General features: G+C 47.0%; 1 protein-coding gene and 1 long non-coding RNA gene across 2 annotated transcripts; both read left to right on the top strand.

The window, feature by feature from the left end:
• Positions 1–9,091: 9,091 nt before the first annotated feature.
• FUT4 (fucosyltransferase 4) lies at positions 9,092–11,477 on the top strand. The gene has a single exon (XM_082221124.1). It carries the CDS (start codon positions 9,537–9,539, stop codon positions 10,722–10,724), a length of 1,188 nt encoding a protein of 395 aa, XP_082077250.1. The 5' UTR covers positions 9,092–9,536; the 3' UTR covers positions 10,725–11,477.
• Positions 11,478–13,305: 1,828 nt separating this feature from the next.
• Positions 13,306–15,844, top strand: LOC309530674. The gene is made up of 2 exons (XR_014218835.1): positions 13,306–14,090; positions 15,382–15,844. It is a non-coding gene; the product is annotated as an uncharacterized lncRNA (long non-coding RNA).
• Positions 15,845–19,865: the final 4,021 nt, after the last annotated feature.

Consider the following 19,865-nt stretch of genomic DNA (forward strand, 5'->3'; position numbering starts at 1 on the left):
ATCTTCAGGATGCCCTCCTTGCCACAAAGCGTATAGTTCTCTCTGAGGCTGCCATTCGAAGCAAGTCTTGTCCCCTGTAGAGCAGCAATGTCAATGTTGCGTGTTTTCAGCTCATGGTCAATGATGTTCATCTTCTGTGAGTTGCTGACTTGCAGCAAGCCAGAACACATGGTCCTAATGTGCCACTCTGGGCAGCTCCCAGCAGAACACTAAAAACAGAATAAAACTTCAAACAGGGCTGCCTTCAGATGTCTTCTAAAAGTGAGAGAGTTGATAAATATTTTCTAGAGAGTAAAACACCAAGGTGGTTATCACCTATGGAAGCGAAAGCTTTGAAAAAATTGAATATGGAGGCTAAATGGCCAAAATACTGGGAAATTCTAGAACAGGAAGGTGACAAACTGAAATTGCAGAGTTATGACAAGCTTAAGGAGAAGGTGCAAGACTGGCTACATAATTTTCAAATAAGAGAGGTATATAATTCGGACAAAAAAATTGGTTTCCAGGTAGAAAAATCAAAGTTAGAAACAGAATTGTTAGAACCCAATGTAAAGACACTTTCGAGAATGTATAATCTGCTGTTGAAATGGAATACTGAGGAAGAAACAGTAAAATCGGCAATGATAAAATGGGCACAAGACATAGGCCATAACATTATGTTCGCTGACTGGGAGAAGTTGTGGACCACCGGGATTAAATTTACAGCATGTAATGCCTTAAGAGAGAATATTATGAAAATGATGTATAGGTGGTACATGACCCCAGTCAAGCTTGCAAAGATATATCATTTGCCCGATAATAAATGTTGGAAGTGTAAAGAAATTGAAGGTACTTTCTTTCACCTTTGGTGGACGTGCCCAAGGATTAAGTCTTTCTGGGAAATGATATATAATGAACTGAAAAGGGTATTTAAATATACCTTCCTGAAGAAACCAGAGGCCTTCCTCCTGGGCATAGTCGACCAATCGGTGTTAAAGAAGGATAGAACTTTCTATATGTACGCTACAGCAGCAGCAAGAATTCTTATAGCAAAACATTGGAAGACAGAAGATCTACCCACCGTGGAAGACTGGCAGATGCAACTAATTGACTACATGGAGATGGCGGAGATGACTGGCAGAATTCGAGACCAGGGAGAAGAGCAAGTGGAAGAAGACTGGGGGAAATTTAAAATCTATTTGCAGAAACATTGTAAAATTTCTGAATGTTGAGGTTCTAGCAACAAGATAAAATTTAAGATTAAACCAACAATAGGTAAATTAATGGGCTATGAATTTGCTGAACCAATTTTGAAAAGGGATACAAGAACGGGGGACGCGAGGAAGTCAGGAAAATATGTGAATTTAAGATATAAAATTAAGAAAGGGAATTTTTGTGTTTTTCCTATATGTGCTTTTTCTTTTTATTATTAGTTTTTAATGTATGTATTTTTGTGCTTAATGTTTGTATTGTTGTATTTTGTAGTATGTATTTTGTGTTTTTATATTTTTCTTGTCTTTATCCTTGTATTTTTTTCTTTTATACTGTGCATTGTTAAAACTTAATAAAAAACTTTACAAAAAAAAAAACCTAAAAGTGAGAGAGTTGCTTATTTCTTTGACATCTGCTGGGAAGGTGTTCCACAGTGCAGGCGCCACTACCGAGAAGGCTGCTGACATGCTGGTCTAGTTCCTTGCAGAACTTGTTCTTGATCTGCATATCAGAGCACACACAGAGTGTACCCAATATGTTAACCAGAATGGAGGTAGATGAGAGATGGAGAGAAGGCAAGCATTCTGAGCCCTCAGCTGGCAGTTCTATCACAGACAGAAGGGAGTCCCTCGCTGCAAAAATCTTATACCGTGAATCTTCAGGATGCCCTCCTTGCCACAAAGGGTGTAGTTCTCTCTGAGGCTGCCATTCGAAGCAAGTCTTGTCCCCTGTAGAGCAGCAATGTCAATGTTGCGTGTTTTCAGATCATGGTCAATGATGTTCATCTTCTGTGAGTTGCTGACTTGCAGCAAGCCAGAACACATGGTCCTAATCTTCCAGCTTGCAGGGTGCAAGAGGGTTTGTTCCTTTATTTTTCCTGATATAGCATTGTGGTCTGCTTAGTGTGAGTGATTGTTTGTGTTTGTGTGTGTGTGTGTGTGTGTGTGCGCACACAAACACAGTGATCACAAGGTTGGTGGGAGAAGGCAAAGGAAGGGGCACAACAAGTCCCATTCCCCCCCCCCTTTCTCTCTAGCAACTTTCTTTTCTTTGAAAAGTTAGCCTGTCTCCTCAGTTCAGTCCAATTTGCCCGGACAAAGTAAAGGTGAATACTGTCCTTGCCCAACAAGCAGTGCTTTTTTTCTGGGGGGACGCATACCCCTAAACATTTTGTGAATCTAAGTTTGGCCTCATTGAGGGGGCTCATATTTCAATATGAGTAGGAAAAGGAGAGTACCCCTCCACATATTTTTAGAAAAAAGCACTGCCCACAAGGATGCAGATTGATCCCTGGGAGCCTTGCTTTCTGAGGGAGGCTGGTCTGCTTTGAAGCTCTCGACCCCATGGGAATAGGGTTTCCTTCCTTCCTGACTCCTTCCCTTCCTGGTCCTCCCTGACCCAATCTTCCCCTGATCCTTTCCAGGTCAGATTCCTCTTCCTACCCTGGAATCCAGCTTACCTTCCCATCACGCAGACTACAGAATGGATCTCCTTGCTTTTAACGCTCTTCTCCAGAGAGGCATTGGTGAGGCTAGATCTGGCGACAGGAAAAAGAAACAACTCAGAGGGAGACCCTTGAACCTATCAGAGTTGTCTGCTGCAGGACTCAGAATGGGAGGGAAACGAGCCACGTTCATGGATTGAGGCGAAGCTGAGAGCCTTTCAGAGAATCCCAAACATTTTTCTTTTCTTTTTTTAAATAATTTTTATTAACTGGCCAATCACATCAAATTAAATCATATCACATAAATTCCGAATTACAAAGCCGAATTTTAAATTTTGTTGGGGGGGGGGACCCATATTTCAAGATCCGAAGGGAGATTCTGATCATCTTCTTGCTGCTGTGTTAATGTCCCAATCAGTCCAAATCTGTCCAAACAAAGTTCATAGTTCTATCCCATCTTATCTTGCTGTTTCCACATCACATCTTGTTCATATATTTTCTCTTTTTTCTTTATGATCTCTTCTGATAGTCTCCTTAAGCCGATAAACACCAATAGTAATAATAGTCCTGTGTGAATTTTCCGTTCTTCCAATCTTCAAATCGAGATGGTTTCCATATATCGTCTCCTTCATAGATAACATCACTCTTTCCATCATAGTCTCATAAAACTGTCGCTCTTAAGTCCCACTGAGGAGTTTAACCCACAATATATAAACAGCTCTATTTCTCTCTTTCTCCTCCCATACTTAAGACCTCCGACAGAACTTCCCAATATGGCGACGGCATTTTTAACTGCGTCATTCCCAAGCTCTTACACATTCCACGCTCTTCTTAAAACGTGCTTTGATTCGAAAGTTTATCTCCACACAGCCTTAAATCCACAGCTTAAGTCCTTAAAACGACATTTCTGACTCATGAGGAGCAGTCTTTACTCCCCCTTCTTTCTTGAAACATGTGCATTCCTTTCATCCAAATTGTTTCCTTTGAAGTTCTGCATCTAGTGGCGCGAATCAGGGACGGCGTTCAGGAGTGCCGAAATCCCACAGGAGGGCTTTGTGCCTAGTGCCCCCACCCCCACAAATTCGGGGGTGGTATAGGGCACAGCAGGCAAGGGCTGTCCCCCCCACAATCCTGGGGGGGGGTTAAGGAGGCTAATTACCCCCATCGTAGCCTCCAAATGACCTCGTGTGGGTCGGAGAGATGTTATTGTCAGCCATCTTCCAATGCGCCCCCTAGTGCCCCCCAGTGGCGTAGCGTGGGGGTGCCAGGGGTGCCGGCCGCACCGGGTGCAACATCTGGGGGGGCGTGCTCGCTGCCTCCGGAGTCGCCGAAGAGCCTCGGGCGCAGGCTGTAGCGGAGCCGCATGTCTCGCGGAACCGACGAACTGTGCACGCGTCCGGGCTGAAGGCGCCCGGCAGGCAGCGGCTCTCAGCGCTCGCCGCGGAGGACGCGCCAGGCAGCCCCTCCTCACAGCCCCACCTCCGCCGGTGCTGCTGCAGCTGCTGGGCCATTGCATTTTCCTAGCCTCTCTGCCCCCCTCCTCCTCCGGGCAAGTGGCGTTGTTTGGGCAGCAGCGCCAGTGGCAACTCGCAGGTTAGGGGTTAGGGGGGCGCAAATTACTTGCGTTGCCCCGGGTTAGGGGGCGCAAATTACTTGCATTGCCCCGGGTGCTGACAACTCACGCTACGCCGCTGGTGCCCCCCCCCCAACATTTTTCAAAGAGGGCCAGATTTGATGAAGTGAAGGGTGAAGGGCTGTGAGGGCCGATCAAGCAAAAACCAAAGTTGTTGACCTTTTTTTTTAGGATTGAAGTTGTGGAGTTTTTTTCAGGGTTGAAGCTGAGGTTTTTTTAGGATTTAACCCCACGTAATAAATTGCCACAGGGGGTGGATTCAACCAACCGACAGGCCAGATTAGGCCCGCAAAACAGACTTTGGACATGCCTGCCAGGGTTAGACTCAGACTCTCATCGCCTGGAGGGATGGCAGCTTCGTGAAGGAGAAAGAGGAGCTCGCCTCCACTGGAGACAACCAGTTGCGTTGCTGAGCCACCCTGGCTCACCAAAAGTGGGAGGGAATGTCCACAATCAATTTAGAAACACCTGCAACACAGCTGAAAATACACATTTTTGAAATCCATTTTGCTGCTGAAGCCCTCAAGTGTAGAACTACGGAGGGTCTGTTCACTGTTTTCACCTATCATTAGACCAGGACCACGTTGTTGTTGTTTAGTCGTTTAGTCGTGTCCGACTCTTCGTGACCCCATGGACCAGAGCACGCCAGGCACTCCTGTCTTCCACTGCCTCCCGCAGTTTGGCCAAACTCATGCTGGTAGCTTCGAGAACACTGTCCAACCATCTCGTCCTCTGTCGTCCCCTTCTCCTTGTGCCCTCCATCTTTCCCAACATCAGGGTCTTTTCCAGGAATCTTCTCTTCTCATGAGGTGGCCAAAGTAGTGGAGCCTCAGCTTCAGGATCTGTCCTTCCAGTGAGCACTCAGGGCTGATTTCTTTAAGAATGGAGAGGTTTGATCTTCTTGCAGTCCATGGGACTCTCAAGAGTCTCCTCCAGCACCAGAATTCAAAAGCATCAATTCTTCGGTGACCAGCCTTCTTGATGATCCAGCTCTCACTTCCATACATCACTACTGGGAAAACCATGGCTTTAACTATACGGACCTTTGTTGGCAAGGTGATGTCTCTACTTTTTAAGATGCTGTGGACCAGAACCACATATTCTTCCTATTATGTGCATCCCATGATAGCCTTTCCCTGAATATGCCATCAGCAGCACAACCTTCCTTTTGGGGAACCTCTTCACCCAGTCCTCCACCTCCTCCCCACTGGTCTTGAACCGTTTGGTTTCATGCCCGTTTTCCTCCTGCTTTCCAACTTCTTCTGCTCCCTCCTCTATGTTGCTGCAGCTGCTCTGCAGCTCTTGGCTTGCTTGCCGGCCACGGTGCTCAACTCCTTGGCCATTGCAAAGTACTAGAAGAGATCATCTGAAAGCTAATGAAGTCCTTCATTTCAAGGGCATGTCAGCCATAGGAACCTTCTTTACACAGATATGGAATCAATCACTCAAAATCAACTGACAAAAGACCATTCTCTTAAGGCAACCAAGCAAGTCAGTCCAAAAGAAGCTGCTGGGGGTTTTGGTGCAGTAATATCTGGAGAGATACAGATCACCCAGTCCAGACAGGGAACCTGCAGCATCCAGATGTTAAGACTATAAACCCCTGTCAGCCCCAGCCAGCAGAGCCAATAGTCTGGGGTGGGTGCTATTCTTTATTAATTCATTTCATTTGTGAATCACTTTCCATGAAGCATGATGAATTGGGAGTAGAACAAGATCTAGATCCAGAGGGCCACAGATTCCCCATCCTAGCACTACAGAAGCAACTCTAGAATCCTCACCAGATTCTAGATCAGAATTACCAGAGAATATATCCCTTTTGGCTTTGCAAGTTTCCACATGCAAGCCTAAATTCTGTAAGGGCAGAAATCAAATCTTCCAAGCTAGCATTGGCCTTAGCAAACTCCAACAACATCAAGCTTTTATCATTAACCATCATTTCAAGGTGCTGTTCGGAACAGGTAAATTTGGGAGGGACAAAATGGCTTCAGGACTTTTTCTGCGTGCTTCAGACATGTGGTTTGTGTTTGTGTTTGTGTGTGTGTGTGCTTGGTACATCTATGAACATTTATTTTATATACGTACGACCTTAAAGTTCTTATAACAATAATAATATTTGATAATAATATTATAATATTAATGATATAAGATAATGATAATTATAATTTTATTTATACCCCACCCATCTGACTAAGGCTGCCGGAGCCACTCTGGGAGGCTTCCAACATACATAAAAACATAATAAAACATTACGCACTTCCCTATACAGGGCTGCCTTCAGCTGCCTTCTAAAGGTTGCGTAGTTACTTGATCTTCTTGGCTCCAGGATCGCATGACTCCATGCCCTCACAACATTTTTCTCAGGAACATCATACCACGCCCTCTAACATTTCTCCGATGGAAATAGGGGTGTCCTAAGGAAAAGCAGGACTTTCCGGGATCAAATCAGAAACCAGAATGGCTTCTGTAAATCCAGGACTCTTCCTGGAAAGTAGAGACAAAAAGCATGAGGATCCATGGGGATCCGTGCTTCAGAACCATGTTTTTGGGCCATGGAGTTTCCAGGGAGCCGTGGATCCGAGTTTTTTGTGGTGCAGGCTGTGTCCCTGGACATGATGTGTGATTTGACAGTGAGTTAGGGGTGGCCTAATGCAAAAAGTGTATTCAGCAGTTCGGTCCCTGCTCCTGCCAACCTAGCAGTTTGAAAGCACGTCAAAGTGCAAGTAGATAAATAGGTAGCGCTCTGGCGGGAACGTAAATGGCGTTTCCGTGTGCTGCTCTGGTTCTCCAGAAGTGGATTAGTCATGCTGGCCACATGACCCAGAAGCTGTACGCCGGCTCCCTTGGCCAATAAAGCGAGATGAGCGCCGCAAGCCCAGAATCGGTCACGACTGGACCTAATGGTCAGGGGTCCCTTTACCTTTACCTCTACCTATTGTCTTCCATTGGACACTTTTGTTGTTGAGGCCTGAAATAGCATTAGCATTTTTTGCTGCTGCCGCATCACTCTCGGGTTGACCATGTTAAGCTTGTGGTCCCCTAAGATCCCTAGATCCTTTTCCCTACCAGCAAACCAGTGTCCCTCATCTTATATTGATGCAGCTGGTTCTTCCTGCCAAAGTGCAGAACCTTAGATGTCCTCTTTGCCCGCCTTCAGGATGTGACCGTGTCATAGACAGTGCTGTGGTAGCTCCGTGTGGCATTAACACAGTTCAGTGCAATCGCTGGTGTCAATCCAGTCCAACTGGCGCCAGATCTAAGATGAGATCTAAGATGTCTCCAGGACACTGAGTGTGTTGCCTTGGTAGAGCACACCATGTTCATGACACTGAGGCTGTGGTATGAGCACAGTTCAGGTAGCCTTTGTCCGTTCTTGTTCAGGCTGTAGAGCAGCAATGTCAATGTTGCGTGTTTTCAGATCATGGTCAATGATGTTCATCTTCTGTGAGTTGCTGACTTGCAGCAAGCCAGAACACATAGCCCTAATGTTCCAGCTTGCTGGGTGCAAGAGGGTTTGTTCCTTTATTTTTCCTGATATAGCAGTTTGGTCTGCTTAGTGTGAGTAATCCTGTGAGCTCCAAACACCCACTGAGACAGGTGGCCAGTCAGCACTTTTTTGACTGGGGACTGCCTGGCTTTATTGAGGTTGAGTGTGTGTGTGTGTGTGTGTGTGCGCGCACACACACACACACACACACAAACACAAACACAGTGATCACAGGGTTGGTGGGAGAAGGCAAAGGAAGGGGCACAACAAGTCCCATCCCCCCTCCTTTCTCTCTAGCAAGGAATTTCTCGTTTTTCTTTGAAAAGTTAGCCTGTCTCCTCAGTTCAGTCCAATTTGCCCGGACAAAGTGAAGGCGAATACTGTCCTTGCCCAACAAGCAGTGCTTTTTTCTGGGGGGGACGCATACCCCTAAACATTTTGTGAATCTAAGTTTGAACACCACAACCCCAGAGTTTCTCATGACTGGTCCTAATGGTCAGGGGTACCTTTACCTTTACCTTTACCTTTATTACCAGGAAGTCGTGGATCCGAGTTTTTTGTGGTGCAGGCTGTGCCCCTGGCTATGATGTGTGATTTGACAGTGAGTTAGCGTTGGTCCAATGCAAAAAGTGTGAGGATCCATGAGGATCTATGCTTCAAAACTACGTTTTAGGGCCACTGTGTCGCCAGGAAGCTGTGGATCCGTGATTTTTGTGGTGCATGCTGTGCCCATGGCCATGATGTTTGATCTGATGGTGACTTCGTGCTGATCTAGTGCAAAAATCATGAGGATCCATGAGGATCCGTGTTTTTTAACCATGTTTTGCGCCATTGCGCGGCCCCACGAAACAGTGGGAGCGTGATTTTTTTGATGCAGCCTACAGACTAAGACATGGTCTACAGTATCATGGCAGTTTTATTTAATTTGAATGAAAACAATCATATGAATTCATGAGGATCCGTTTAAAATCAGCTGGATCCGCCTTTTACCCGTTTCGCATGTGCAGCATGCATTTCGTTCTTGCATCGTGTTCACAACATGCGTCGCACCTCTCCGTGCTTCGGGTTGCAACACCGCAGCAGGTTAACTCAGTGGCGTAGCGTGGGTTGTCAGCACCCGGGGCAAGGCAAGTAATTTGCGCCCCTAACCCGTGGATTTGCGCCCCCTAACCCTAACCCCCAGGTGTTGCGCCCGGTGCGGCTGGCCCCCCCTGCACCCCCCACGCTACGCCACTGACCAGAGGCTAACTTACGCTCTGCTTAGGAGTGCGCTGTTAAAGCTTTGGGCATTTCCCTCCCTCGCCGTTCCAACTCCAGCCAAAGCCGTTCCAGCTCCCAACTAAATCACTGCATCTCCGAGCAGGCGGAGAGCAACGCCACAGCAGAAGCCACCCGATTGCGCGGGCTCACACCCCCTTCCACCTCTTACAGCAGGCAGAAATCCAACAGGTCCAGCTCTGCCATCCCTTCGCCCGCGGTGATGGCGGAGGGGAAAGCTGTCGCGGCTGAATCTCTGCCCGCCCCAAGGAAATCGGCATAGACAAACAGACAGACAAAGGGACGAGGAGCCACCGGGTCCTGTCCGGCGGCTCTCCAAGGAGTTCGGATCCTTGGAGCGGCCACCCTTCCGCTTCGAAGCAGGGCTTGGAGGAGGCCGGAGAGCCGCGGCCCCCTCTGGGGAAGGCGGGCCTGCAACCCGGGACCCATCGGGATGCGCCACTCGGCGCCCTGGCAGGCGGGGCCGGGCAGGAGGCGGTGGCAAAGGCCGCCCAAGGACCACGATGCGCCCTCGGCGCTTTCTTCATCCCCTCGGTCGGCGGCGGCCCGCGATGGAGCCTCCGGAGCCGGGCTTGTTGTGTCGGCTGCGAGGCCGGCTTCCGCGCCTTGCGCCCTGGCTGTGCCAGGGCTTCTCCTGCCCTGGGGCGCCGGGGCTTAAGCGGCGTCTGCTGGCGGCCGGGCTGTGCTGCTGCACCGTGCTGGTCTTGTACGCCGCCAGCAGCCTGCGGGATCTGCCGCCCGTGTGGGGCCGCGGCAGCGACGGGGGCGACGAGCGATGGGCAGCGACGGGGGCGACGACCGTCCTCATGTGGTGGGTGCCCTTCGGGCACAGCCAGCCCTTGGACGGCTGCGAGCGCCGCTTCGGCATCCGCGATTGCAACCTCATCACCGACCGGGGGCGCCAGCTGGAGGCGCAGGCTGTCGTCTTCCACCACTGGGACCTCATGAGCAATGGCCTCAAGAACCTGCCCTGGGTTAGGCCCCCTGGGCAGCTCTGGGTGTGGATGAACTTGGAGTCACCCTCGCATACCCGACGCCTCCGGGACCTGGCGGGCATCTTCAACTGGACCATGTCCTACAAGGTGGACTCGGACATCTTCGTGCCCTACGGGTATCTCCGCCCCAGCCAGACACCTGCCCCTCACCTCTCCATGCCCAGGAAGACCAAGCTGGTGGCCTGGGTCATCAGCAACTGGAAGGAAGAGCAGGCCCGCGTACGCTATTACCGCCAGCTGAAGGACCACCTCCCCATCGACGTCTACGGTGCCCACCGCCTAAAGCTGAAGGACAACAATGTGGTCAAGACAGTCTCTGAGTACAAGTTCTACTTGGCCTTTGAGAACTCCCAGCATCCAGACTACATCACTGAGAAGCTCTGGAGGAACGCCTTCACATCCTGGGCAGTGCCCGTCGTGCTTGGCCCCGCGAGGTCCAACTATGAGCGTTTCATTCCCCCCGATTCTTTCATCCATATCGACGACTTTGCCAGTCCCAGGCAGCTGGCCCTTTACCTGAAATTCCTGGATAAAAACAAGAGCCAGTACCGGAGGTATTTTGCCTGGAGGAAGCAGTACGACGTGCAGACGATGTTCTTCTGGGTGGAACACGGCTGCAGGGTTTGCGACGCAGTCAGGGCTGGGGGCAAGCAACCCAAGACCATCCAGAATCTAGCCAACTGGTTTGAGAGTTGACCCCGTGTGGGGTTAGCTGGGGTTTCTTCTTGGTGTAATTAAGGGGAGTATGTGACGGGTTAAGGGTCTGGGGTGGCAGGTTCTTGTACAGGTGTCTACACCAAAAAAAGGGAAATCCTTGGAGTTTTGTCTAAAGGCAAATTTGTAAGTTTGGGTTGCTTGCCTCATGGAGAGTCGGAAAGGATGTTGGGTCTAGATAGGAGAACAGCATTTTAATGATTCTGTATGTATTTCCCCCAGCACTTTGAAAGCTAGCACTTTAGTTCTTGCTGATGTATTACTGTATCATTGTTTAATTATAGTTACCCATAAATGCAATTCCTCTATCTAGACACACACACCTGAATTGCAAAACTAATAGCCCCAAGACTCTGCCAAATAATTTTGCCAAACATGTAGCTCAACAGTGACTTTGCAGGGTGTTTTTGAGGTGGTGACTTCTCACAAGTGGATTTGTGGCATGATGATGCCTGATTTTGAGCATGGCCAGCCAGTTTGGGATGGTGACTTGCCAGCTCCAGGCTCTGCCCATATTTTTAAGCTTTTCCATTTCACCGTGCCCCACGATGGTCGATCGCTGATTGATGGTTCCATGAGCATAACCATCGTGACTAAATTCCCCGGTAATGTCAGAATGTAATCTCACCATGTATGCACCGCAGGTAAATGATTGCATAACAGAAGACCAGTGATACTATCTTACCTATTACCAAATGGTAATTGCAGATTCAGGACATTGAAATATGTGAACTTACCTTGACATGGTTCCAGTTACAGATAGGTAGCCGTGTTGGTCTGCCATAGTCAAAATAAAAAAATCCCTTCCAGTAGCACCTTAAAGACCAACTAAGTTAGTTCTTGGTATGAGCTTTCGTGTGCATGCACACTTCTTCAGATACACTGAAACAGAAGTTCTATATAGTGAGAAGGTGGGGAGGGGTATTACTCAGAAGGGTGGTGGGAATCTCATCTCAGCTATCTGCCAATCTCCCATTCCCACCACCCTTCTGAGTAATACCCCTCCCCACCTTCTCACTATATAGAAGGATCTGGCAACTTCTGTTTCAGTGTATCTGAAGAAGTGTGCATGCACACGAAAGCTCATACCAAGAACTAACTTAGTTGGTCTTTAAGGTGCTACTGGAAGGAATTTTTTTATTTTGACTATGGCAGACCAACACGGCTACCTATCTGTAACTGGAACCATGGAAGGCACCACATTGAGCTGCATGAAATGGAAGTCCATCAACCTCACCTGTGTATCTGAAGAAGTGTGCATGCACACAAAAGCTCATACCAAGAACTAACTTAGTTGGTCTTTAAGGTGCTACTGGAAGGAATTTTTTTTATTTTACCTTGACATGGGTTTTCAAAGATGGTCTTATAAGTGCAGCTAAATTAAATCACATCATTGGGTGCTGATAGACCCAGTGCTGCTTCAGAACCAATGTTCACCTAAATCCATCCCATCGTGGTCTTCCGTAGCTGAATCCATAGATGCTGCACAGACCAAGCACACTGTGCTGAGGACTTAAATATTTGTTTCTGTAACCATCCTTTCCCGCCATGATAGCTCTTTTGGATTGGTGGCCTCCACTGTACTTAAGGCTTACCTCAACCTGGAATGGGGAGCCTACAACCCCCCTGCAATGCAGGAATATGCAGCTGTCCTATATGGGGATCGAACCTGCAACTTTGGTGTTATCAGCACCACAGTCTAACCAACAGCTATCCAGGCTCGATAGCATTTGTTTTCATCTTGTGTTGCTGGGAATTCGAATCCCTTTGAAGCTTGTGAGAGATTCCTTGGAGAGAAATTCAACAACAGTGGGCCAGTTTATGGGGTGGGGACCAGCTTATCCACTACTACCGATCTTCTACAATATGCTGGCGTGGTATGTGTGTGTTCAGGCACACTCTTATGGTGAAGACAGACATCATAATACAGAAATCTCACCTGGCTTTTCAACTTTCCGATACCTGTGAATCAAACACTGGCTGAGCCATCAGCCTTCCCCAGCCCCCCATTCCCAAGTTTTTGGAGGGCTATGTTTTGAATTTAAAAATATTAAGTGCCAAATTCATGTTTCTATGTTCATCCATTATATATATATATTAATGCTCTGAAATGGGAGAAGTGTATTGCACCACAGCGTGCCTTCTTCTGCAAATTTGTGGAGCTGTTTCTTCCTACCGCAAAGACCTTGAGAGCACAAGGTACATGGCGTACTGAAAGGAAGGGTGCTTTCAAAGTAGATCTGCTGGTTTACAAGTCAAGTATCATGTCTGCCTTCATATTTAGTTCGTTGGCGGAGCCCAGCTGTGCCCTGCAGGTATGGAGAGATGAGCACATAGCTCAGTGACTGAACACATGCAGTACATACAGAACATCTCAGGTTCAATCCATGATATATCTCCAGTTTTAGAAAGGAGCAGGAAGGCAGTGATCGACAGTATATATTGACAATATATATTGACAATATATATTGACAATATATATTGACAATATATGTTGACAATATTATTGATTGACAGTATATGTTGACAATATATTGACAATATATATTGACAATATATTGACAATATATATTGACAATATATATTGACAATATTACTGATTGACAGTATATGTTGACAATAATGAATTACCGGTAGATTAACCAGCTATCTGACTTGGTAGCTTTGTTTGTGTTTTCATGGATTCGTGTCTGAGCTGCTGTGATTATTACACACACAGACAAATCTGTTTTGGCAACTTTTTTCCAAGGTGTTAAAACTTGAATCGCACTCCTAAAGATGGTTTTAATAGCAATAAGACTTTCTCTGTGAACCCTCAGAGAAATCCCAGCAGGCAAGAATTGCACAGACACACGCACAAGCACACAAAAAGGTGTGGGTGTCAGGACAAACAAACAGCCAGCCCTTTAGAGTATAAAGTATTTCTTTCACTAAAAATAACTAGTTGTGCCCAGAGAGAAAAATGAAGAGAGCCAAAACAGGAAGAAACGATTTAAAATGTCTTCGGCGCCTGAGTTGGGAGTTTTGTGTTTGTTTACAGGCATTTGTGTAATTTTCCCCATGTTCTCATAAGAGGGGAAAATTTGACTTGATCTGTGACTTCATCAGAACTTTTTATATTTTTATTTTAGTATCATGAGCCTGTATTGTGCAATGATTAATCTGCAAAACTCAAAATACCGTGATTGACAGGTGCTATGCAAGTCAGGGAAGTTCCCAATTTATATTCATGATGAACTTTGCCTATCTGCAAATGGAGAATGTGGATTTTTAGGGGAATTGTTCTGTGGGGCTGAGAAGAGAAAAAACTATGAATGTATATTTGTTTTTAAAGGCAGGGAGCCAGAGGCCGAGTGAAGAATTGCCACCACTTGACCAACAGACTCCCCATAATAACAAAATACTTCTTTTCTGCCAGTTTTAGCAGAAACTGAAGATGTGTGTTTACTTTTCCCTTCTCAATAAGCTTGATAGCTAGTAATTGTAAATGTGACCAGACTCAGAAGCATGGGCTTTTTCTCTGGTTGCTGAATTCTACTTTACACTCCTGTCTAAAATTAAATATAGTCTGGCCCCCCACAAGGTCTGAGGGACAGTGGACCGGCCCCCTGCTGAAAAAGTTTGCTGACCCCTGTCCTTATCAGAAGATTAACAGTTTTGAATGATATTTTTTGTGGTTTGTACAGAAGGGACGTGGGTGGCGCTGTGGTCTAAACCACAGAACCTAGGGCTTGCCGATCAGAAGGTCGGCGGTTTAAATCCCCACGATGGGGTGAGCTCCCGTTGCTCGGTCCCTGCTCCTGCCTACCTAGCCGTTCGAAAGCACGTCAAAGTGCAAGTAGATAAATAGGTGGTGGGAAGGTAAACTGCGTTTCCGTGCGCTGCTCTGGTTCGCCAGAAGCGGCTTAGTCACGCTGGCCACATGACCTGGAAGCTGTACGCTGGCTCCCTCGGCCAATAAAGCGAGATAAGCGCCACAACTCCAGAGTCGGTCACGAGTGGACCTAATGGTCAGGGGTCCCTTTACCTTTACCTTTACCTTTACAGAAGGAAATGAAAACGATATTGCTACCTATTAGACTTGGGCAATGTTTTAATAATAGCAGACCGAAGACATAATTTATTTAGAGAGAAAATAAAGTGTTGCTTCACCACCTTGTACAAAGTCCAACCTCAATCCATCACTTGGAAGTTGCTTGGTTCCAATAGGAAAAGCTTAAATCTCTTTCCACTGAAATCAATGGGATTTAAAAAGACCTACCGGTATAATTTTCTCCAGAAATGCAATCAGTTCATGAGGGAGTACCTTTTGCATCATCTGTAGGAATTTCACCAGCTACAGACCAATTTTCTAAGTGGTTAAAGAGAGGCAAAATCCCAGTGGCTAAGCATTTAGTGCAGTCTGTTAAGATTCCCCCGCCCTGGCACATTGAATTAAGGATAAATAAGCCAGAGCTAAAACAAAGTGTTGCAATGTGACGTGTTGTCGTTGACTCTGCCAGCCTATAAAGAAGGTGCTATTTATTCGTGATTATGTTATCTGCCATCAGGAAGTTGGATGGTGATGTACTGTACACTCAGTGCTTCATCCTAGCATTCATGTTGAAAAGTGCATTCTAATGTACATTGGTACCTGAAGGAAGTCTGCTTATGTGCACAGATTCCCTATGCTGAATCAGTATATATTCCATGCAACATCAGGAGATGCAATTATAAGTGGTTATAATTAGGTGCATAGAGTTCTGCTGTACGGTGTCCTTGTGTAAAACTTTATTTCTTTCTGTTCTGACTTGCTTGCAAAATAACCTGCTCGGAAGACCTCTTGTTTATTTTGACGTGTATGTCTTAAAGTAGTATGGGAGTGGTTCTTAAAAAAAAATATTTAAAAAATCAAGTGAGGCGTCTCAGTTATCTGGACCAACTGAGAGACAAATTTATATGGTCCTGTATTTTTTTTAAAAAAATGCATTTCTGATGCATGTAACTCAGGTAATTTTATATTTGCTGTCATTCTGATCCCAATTTGAAAACAGATTATTTTTATATTTGCAGACCTATTTCTGATAAGGTGACAATAAAATAAGTTAAATGAAGCATATTAAGATGTGTGTTCCCTTTCTCTCATTTTTGTTCCTTTTCCTTAAACATTTGTGATGGGTTTGGAAGCCTTTTTTTAAGTTATTATTCAACCGGTGAGTGGGAAGGGTGTTCTCTGACGCCCCTTTCCTCTGTCAAATGCATACAGCTTGAATACTGCTTCATTGAGCTGTCATGGCCTGTGATGGGTTTTTTCATCAACCAGACTTCAGAAAGTTTGAAGGTGGCATTATTTAAGCATCCGTTCTGAGAGAAGCACCACGTCTTTGCTCAACACCGGTGGCGGCAACTTTTGATTTCCCCTGCCTTATCAAAAGCAAGCCTGTTCTCACCCTCGATTTTTGGGCTTCTAATAAATTCCTTTCGTTGTCGCTCCTTAAATTTAATCCGTGAATGAGGACTGTGTGCAATGAAGAGAGAAAGCTGAAGTGAGAAGGACTTTGGTTAGAGAGCTCCACCGGGAAGAGTGGAGGGGGGCGGCGGCGAAAATACAGCCTCATAAAGGTGGGTTTAAAAGGGAAATCGTGGGCCAATAAAAGGTTTGTTGCCATGTTCTCACCTGCTCCTGCTGCACATGAAATCCTTCCAATTCAGTCCCTTTATCTGATTGTTGGAATTCTTAAGCCACAGCCCCTGTCTCTACAACCCATACCACACACGTCCTGTTTCCCAGCCTATAATCCCCCCCCCCCCCGCTGGACTGTGTGCTTAAACTCTGACAATAGCTCTGGGTTGTCTAGATCAGGGGTCAGCAACCTTTTTCAGCCACCATCCCTCAGACCATGTGGTGAGCCGGACTATATTTTTTTTTTTGGGGGGGGGTGTATGTGTGTGAAATGAACAAATTCCTATGCCCCACAAATAACCCAGAGATGCACTTTAAATACAGTGGTACCTCGGGTTAAGAACTTAATTCGTTCTGGAGGCCCATTCATAACCTGAAACTGTTCTTAACATGAGGTACCACTTTAGCTAATGGGGCCTCCCACTGCCGCCGCGAGATTTCTGTTCTCATCCAAAGCAAATTTCTTAACCTGAGGTAGTATTTCTGGGTTAGCAGAGTCTGTAACCTGAAGCGTCTGTAACCCGGGGTACCACTGTAAAAGCACACATTCTACTCATGTAAATAACACCAGGCAGGCCCCACAAAACACCCAGAGACGCATTTTAAATAAAAGGACACATTCTACTCATGTAAAAACACGCTGATTGCCGGACTGTCCGCGGGCCGTATTGAGAGGGCGATTGGGCCGCATCCGGCCCCCGGGCCTTAGATTGCCTACCCCTGGTCTAGATGGAGAATAGACGGTGGGGGGGGGTGTCAAAAGTAAATAGCTGCACATTTGGTTTTTTAAAAAGTGGTTGATTGCTATGAGGAACAGTTGAAGGAGCTGGGTATCTTTAGCCTGGAAAAGAGGAGGCTGAGAGGATACGGGCTGGCCATCTTTGAATATCTCAAGGGCTGTCACATGGAAGATGGAGCAAACTTGTTCTCTCCTGCTCCGGAGGGTAGGATCCAAACCAATGGCTTCAAGTTACAAGAAAGGAGATTCAAACTAAACATCAGGAAGAAATTTCTGACAGTAAGAGCTGTTTGACAGCGGAGCGGTCTCCCTCAGGAGGTTGTGGGTGCTCCGTTCTTGAAGGTTCTTAGGCATCTGCCATCAGGAAGTTGGATGGTGATGTACACTCAGTGCTTCATGCTAGCACTCATGTTGAAAAGTGCATTCTAATGTACATTGGTACCTGAAGGAAGTCTGCTTATGTGCACAGATTCCCTTTGCTGAATCAGTATATATTCCATGCAACATCAGGAGATGCAATTATAAGTGGTTATAATTAGGTGCATAGAGTTCTGCATCCTCATAGAGTACGGCGTCCTTGTGTAAAACCTTATTTCTTTCTGTTCTGACTTGCTTGCAAAATAACCTGCTCGGAAGACCTCTTGTTTATTTCTGACGTGTATGTCTTAAAGTAGGTTGTATGGTCGTCTGTCAGGGGTGCTTTACCTGACATTCCTGCATTGCAGGAGATTGGACTAGATGACCCTTGGGGTCCCTTCCAGCTTTACAATTCTGATTCTAACAATTGGGTGCGTGCTCTGGAGTTCACAATTTTTCCTTTGCGGCTGCACTTGCACTGTTCCACACCTGCCGCCCTGGAAACACCTGTATTCTGCCTTTCGTTTTGGAATCAGTAATTTGGAGTGAGATAAGACTGTTAATTACCTACCCGGATTTACACATTACGATCTGGGTAATGTACTTTAATGTTTGCTTTCTGAGCAAACATGGGGCAGTAAAGTAAATCAAACGGGGAGAAGTTTGTTCTAACCTCGAATACTTTCCCTAGTAAATTTGATAGGCAGCCGAGTCATAGCTTACGTGGCGCCAGAAAAACTAAGACTGGTGCGTGCATGAGGCAGGGTGAAGCAATTTGCTTCAGGTGGCAGGTCTGACTCTCCTCCCCCTTGTATCTGCCCTGTTGCCCCACTGCCTTTGCCCAGATCACTGCAGCCCACAGTGCCCCTGCCTTCACTGCTAATACTGCACTTGTGATGCTGTCACTGCATTGTGGCAGTTGCAGTGAGGGAGCCGGTGTCAGCGCGGACTGATAGCAGGGGCAGGAAAGGGGCCCGAATCAGGGGTGGGGCATGGCATTTTCCCTACAGCAGCAAAACGTCACGCCCCCCCCTAAGAAAAAGCCATGCCACCAGGTAGAAGATGCAAATTAGAAATCTGAAGTCCTTCATTCTCTGCTTTTAGCAGAAGATTCTGCATGGAATCCATGGAAGAAAGCTCCCGCAGACTCCCACTGAAGCCTTTCAACAAAAAAACGGGTTGTAAAGTGTTTTGCTCCCCCCACTTCTCCAAATGGTGACAGGTTCAGGAGTGCCAGCTTGGCACTGTGACTGTGGGTGCCCAGGGTTGGTGCATGGCCCTGGTGCTGAAATCTGTGGGTGCCCATCCCCTTCACGGGGAATTTTGTGGGTGCTCGGGCACCCAGGGCGTTGGCACCTATGGACAGCTTCCAAGGGTTGGTTTTATTTGAAAACTGAAGGCTTATTGGTGTTTTCCAATATTTGCATTTCTTTGCAAAACAGGTTGCACGTGGCTGGGATCAGAGGATTAAATGGGAACAGGGAACAGGATCTGACCAGCTGCTTCCCTCCCACTGGAGACTGGCACCCACCTGCCAGTCTCCTGACATTACAATGATGCCAGGTGACTCAACGTCATAGAACTGAGAGCACACCCTAAGGATGTTCTCGTTGTTCCTTTGCAGCCGTGGCTTGAACTCAAGCCAGGCTGTGCCTCCAAATTCAAGCCACCTCTGCAAAGAAAGAATTCCATTGTCAGCTGCGTCAACTACGCCCCAGTAGCAACCTCTACTTTCTCTCCCCCAAGTCAAGAGAGTGACTATGTGTCCTACTTGACAGTACCTTTTTGAAAGGCACTTAGAGGAGTCTTCTATTTGAAGTGATGCCTGGACCAAGTTGAGTTTAAGGAATTCCAAGGAGGGGGAGTCAAGGGTCCTGGTGTTTTCCATCTGCAGAGTGTATGGCAGACCATGACAGATTAGTGTCAGGAGTGCGTGCAGGAGCCAGGCCCTGTGACCAGTAGGGCTTCGCAGGACTGGAGCCTTCCTAAGTTTGTTCTGGAGAGGCAAGGCCCGGCCGCACAGGTGAGGCCGCTTGGTAGCTCACTGCACGTGGTGGCAAGAGCCAGGAAGGGATATAAGGTCAGCATTTCCTTTCAGCTCTTTGCCACAGCAACACGTTTTCTGCCTTGCTGCGTTTGGCTTCTTGCTTCCTGACACTTGGACCTCAGCTTCTTGACTCCTTGCTTCTCGACCCTCGGACCTGTGATTCCCTGCTTCCTGACTCTCGTTCCTGCTCCCACCCCACCATCTTGCCCCTGGTCCCGACGTCCTCAGCCGGGACTTTGATCGCCCGTAGACCGGACCGTGACAATTAGGCTCTGCCTGAGAATTTCCCTGTAAGACACTCCTGTACAACGCAACCCC

The sequence above is a fragment of the Podarcis vaucheri genome (assembly GCF_965113315.1).
Source record: "Podarcis vaucheri genome assembly, chromosome: 4".
Classification (NCBI taxonomy): Eukaryota; Metazoa; Chordata; class Lepidosauria; order Squamata; family Lacertidae; genus Podarcis; species Podarcis vaucheri.

What these genes read in the sequence shown, in the direction of transcription:
- FUT4 (XM_082221124.1), top strand. Translation starts at nt 9,537, where the DNA reads ATGCGCCCTCGGCGCTTTCTTCATCCCCTCGGTCGGCGGCGGCCCGCG.